The sequence below is a fragment of the Glycine soja genome, chromosome 3 (assembly GCF_004193775.1).
Source record: "Glycine soja cultivar W05 chromosome 3, ASM419377v2, whole genome shotgun sequence".
Lineage (NCBI taxonomy): Eukaryota > Viridiplantae > Streptophyta > Magnoliopsida > Fabales > Fabaceae > Glycine > Glycine soja.
In genome coordinates this window covers 33,103,086-33,106,244 of record NC_041004.1, presented here as the reverse complement: position 1 = coordinate 33,106,244, position 3,159 = coordinate 33,103,086, and the positions used below count along the sequence as shown (strand labels likewise).

At 33.0% G+C, this 3,159-nt stretch overlaps 1 protein-coding gene across 1 annotated transcript; it reads left to right on the top strand.

Moving 5' to 3' along the window:
* Positions 1-1,436: 1,436 nt before the first annotated feature.
* LOC114405165 (uncharacterized mitochondrial protein AtMg00810-like) lies at positions 1,437-1,964 on the top strand. Its single transcript, XM_028367808.1, has 2 exons — positions 1,437-1,602; positions 1,699-1,964. Exons 1-2 carry the CDS (start codon positions 1,437-1,439, stop codon positions 1,962-1,964), a joined length of 432 nt encoding a protein of 143 aa, XP_028223609.1.
* Positions 1,965-3,159: the final 1,195 nt, after the last annotated feature.

The window sequence follows — 3,159 nt, the reverse complement described above, 5'->3', positions numbered from 1 at the left end:
TAGCAGGGAAACAACACCGAAATGCAATGCCAAAGAAAAGTCTATAGAGAGCATCAAAGAAGCTATAGCTAGTTCATGCTGACATATGCGGCCAACATCAAGCAGTAACAAGAGATATATCCTGAGTTTTATTGATGATTTATCATGTAAAACTTGGACATATTTTTTGAGTGAGAAATCAGAAACTCTTTCTTTATTTAAAAGTTTCAAAGCACTGGTTGAAAAAGAGGCTGGAGAAAGCATTATCTGCTTACGAACAGACAGGGGAGGAGAATTTACTTCCAAGGCGTTTGAAGAATTTTGTAGAAGCCAAGGCATAAGGAGACAATTGACCGCTGCCTGCACTCCCCAGCAGAATGGGGTTGTTGAGAGGAAAAACAAAACCATCATGAATATGGTTCGCTCAATGCTGATTGGGAGACAAGTTCCCAAAAACTTTTGGTCAGAAGCAACAAAATGGTGTGTTCACATTCTGAATAGAAGTCCCACAGTAGTAGTGCAGGACAAAACCCTTGAAGAAGCATGGAGTGGAGTAAAGCCTTTTGTTGATTATTTTTGGGTATTTGGTTGCCTAGCTCATGTTCATACACCAAACCAGCAACGGGTTAAGTTGGATGACAAGAGTAAGCAATGTGTTTTGTTTGGAGTCAGTGATGAATCCAAGGCATACAAATTATTTGATCCAGTCAACAGAAAGATTATAATCAGCAAAGATGTAATCTTTGAAGAACAAAAAATTGGAATTGGGAGCAGAATGAAGAAGAAAATCAACAAGACATTATTGACTAGGGGGAAATGAAGAATATGACACTGAGGACCAACATGAAGATGAAGCAAACAGTGAGGAGCAGCAACATGGAACAGAGACACCAAGTACTGGAACAAATTTTAGAAACGAATCTCATATTCCAGCACTTGAGATTCCAGTTGAAGGGAGGGCTAAAAGGCACATGAGAGAACCGATTTGGATGACAAATTATAAAGAAGGAGAAAGCTTATCAGATGATGATAATACAAATGCAATGCTAGTAACTGAAGATGATCAAGTGACATTTGAAGACGCTGTTAAGAGAAAGAAGTGGAGAGTTGCAATGGTAAAAGAGATGGAGGCAATAGAAAGGAATCAAACATGGGAGTTGACTGATTTGCCAAAAGGAGTAAAGCCAATTGGAGTGAAATGGGTATTCAAAAACAAATTCAAAGAGAATGGAGAAATTGACAAATTTAAAGCAAGGTTAGTAGCAAAAGGTTATGCACAACACTATGGAGTGGACTACACAAAGGTATTTGCACCAGTTGCCAAACTAGACACCATACACATAATACTTTCAATGGCTGCACAATATGGCTGGAACATTTTTCAGTTGGATGTGAAAAGCGCATTTCTTCATGGAGAGCTCAAAGAAGAGATATATGTACAATAGACAGCTGGATTTATGAAGAAGGGTAAAGAAGAGAAGGTGTACAAGTTGAGAAAAGCACTTTATGGGCTCAAACAAGCACCAAGAGCTTGGTACAGTAAGATAGAAGCATACTTTGTGCGAAATGGATTTGAAAGATGTTTTTATGAACATACATTGTTTACAAAATCAACAGAAGGAGGTAAAATTTTAATTTTTAGTGTATATGTAAATGATTTAATATACACTGGAAATGATGGGAGTATGTGTAATGATTTTAAAAGCTCCATGATGTCAGAATTTGACATGACTGATCTAGGGAGGATTCGGTATTTTCTTAGAGTTGAAATTTTGCAGAATGCACATGGAATTTTTATATGTCAAAGGAAGTATGCTCGGGAGGTGTTACCTCGGTTTGGCATGAAGGATTGTAATGCAGTCAAGAATCCAATTGTTCCAAGAACACAGCTGTCTAGAAATGATGCAAGGACTAAAGTGGATGCTACTTTATTCAAACAAGTAGTTGGAAGCCTTATGTACTTGACTGCAATGGAGTCAGCTTAGTCAGCAGATTCATGGCCAATCCCGCAGAAACTCACTAGTCTACAGCCAAAAGAATTTTGAGGTACCTAAAAGGCACCTCAAAATTAAGAAGAAAAATCTCAACCTTACAATTATAAATTATTATATTTAAGGTTCAAAATTCTTTCCGATTGTGAGATACCTAATAAGATCTCCCACGCTAGCCTGCCTCCTACTATATATAAGAACTCTTAGAGAACTACTTTACTATTAGATTTTAAATTGAGATTTTATACCACTTTTTGGTAGATTTCATGGTGTTACATAGGATTAGTGCTAGATTTCATTTTGGAATCATATTTTTTGTAAGTCCCATATGAACTCATTTTTAAATATTTTATTTAATTATTTATTAGATTGAATATAAATAATTAAATAATTAATTTTAATACAATATTGAAGAAAAAATTATAAATATTATAAAATAGGAAAATGAGCATAAATTTAATTTTTATTTTTGACTAAATGTTAAAGAAATGAAAAATACATAAATTAGATAATAAAAAATTGAAAACATTAATGTCAAAGAAGGGTAAATAGTCATTTTTATCACTCAATGTGTAATACAAATGTATCCCTGAAAGAGAAAAATACACAATTTAGTCTATGAAAGTGTAAAAAGTGCAACAAATATATTCGGCCGTTAACTTCCATCAATCACCATTAATAAAATAGTCTACGTGGCACGGAATGACAAATTTGTCACTGAAATGATTGCCAACGTGGATTGCTAGCATATGGACATATTTGTCATAATATTTTTTTTGACTTTTCGCCTTCTCACTTCACTGACAAATGTATCCCTGAAAGATGAAAATGCAAAATTTAGTCCCATAAGGTATAAAAAAGGTGACAAATATATCCGTACATTAATAATGAATTGTATACGAGAGAAGTTAGGGAAAAAGGGATTAAAAAAATAGTAAAATAAAACTTAAGATTTGAACTCTTATACTTTGATTATCTATCTATTTATCCATCTATCAAATTTTTAATTAGTTTTTTTTAATTAATCAATATAACTACTTATTTTCCAAAATAAAATAAATTTTTTTAGTTTTATGATATAAAAATATTGAGTTACCATTTAAAAAAATGAAAACCTTTTATTTCTTGAATTTTTTTTTCTTCAATTAGTTATTAATCTTTATTATGTCAAATGGAATACAAGGTTGTT

Excerpts from the sequence above, each read along its gene's own strand:
- LOC114405165 (XM_028367808.1), top strand. The coding sequence starts at position 1,437 with ATGAAGAAGGGTAAAGAAGAGAAGGTGTACAAGTTGAGAAAAGCACTT. Across the intron at positions 1,603-1,698 it reads TACAAAATCAACAGAAGGAG|AATTTGACATGACTGATCTA; the intron begins GTAAAATTTTAA and ends CCATGATGTCAG.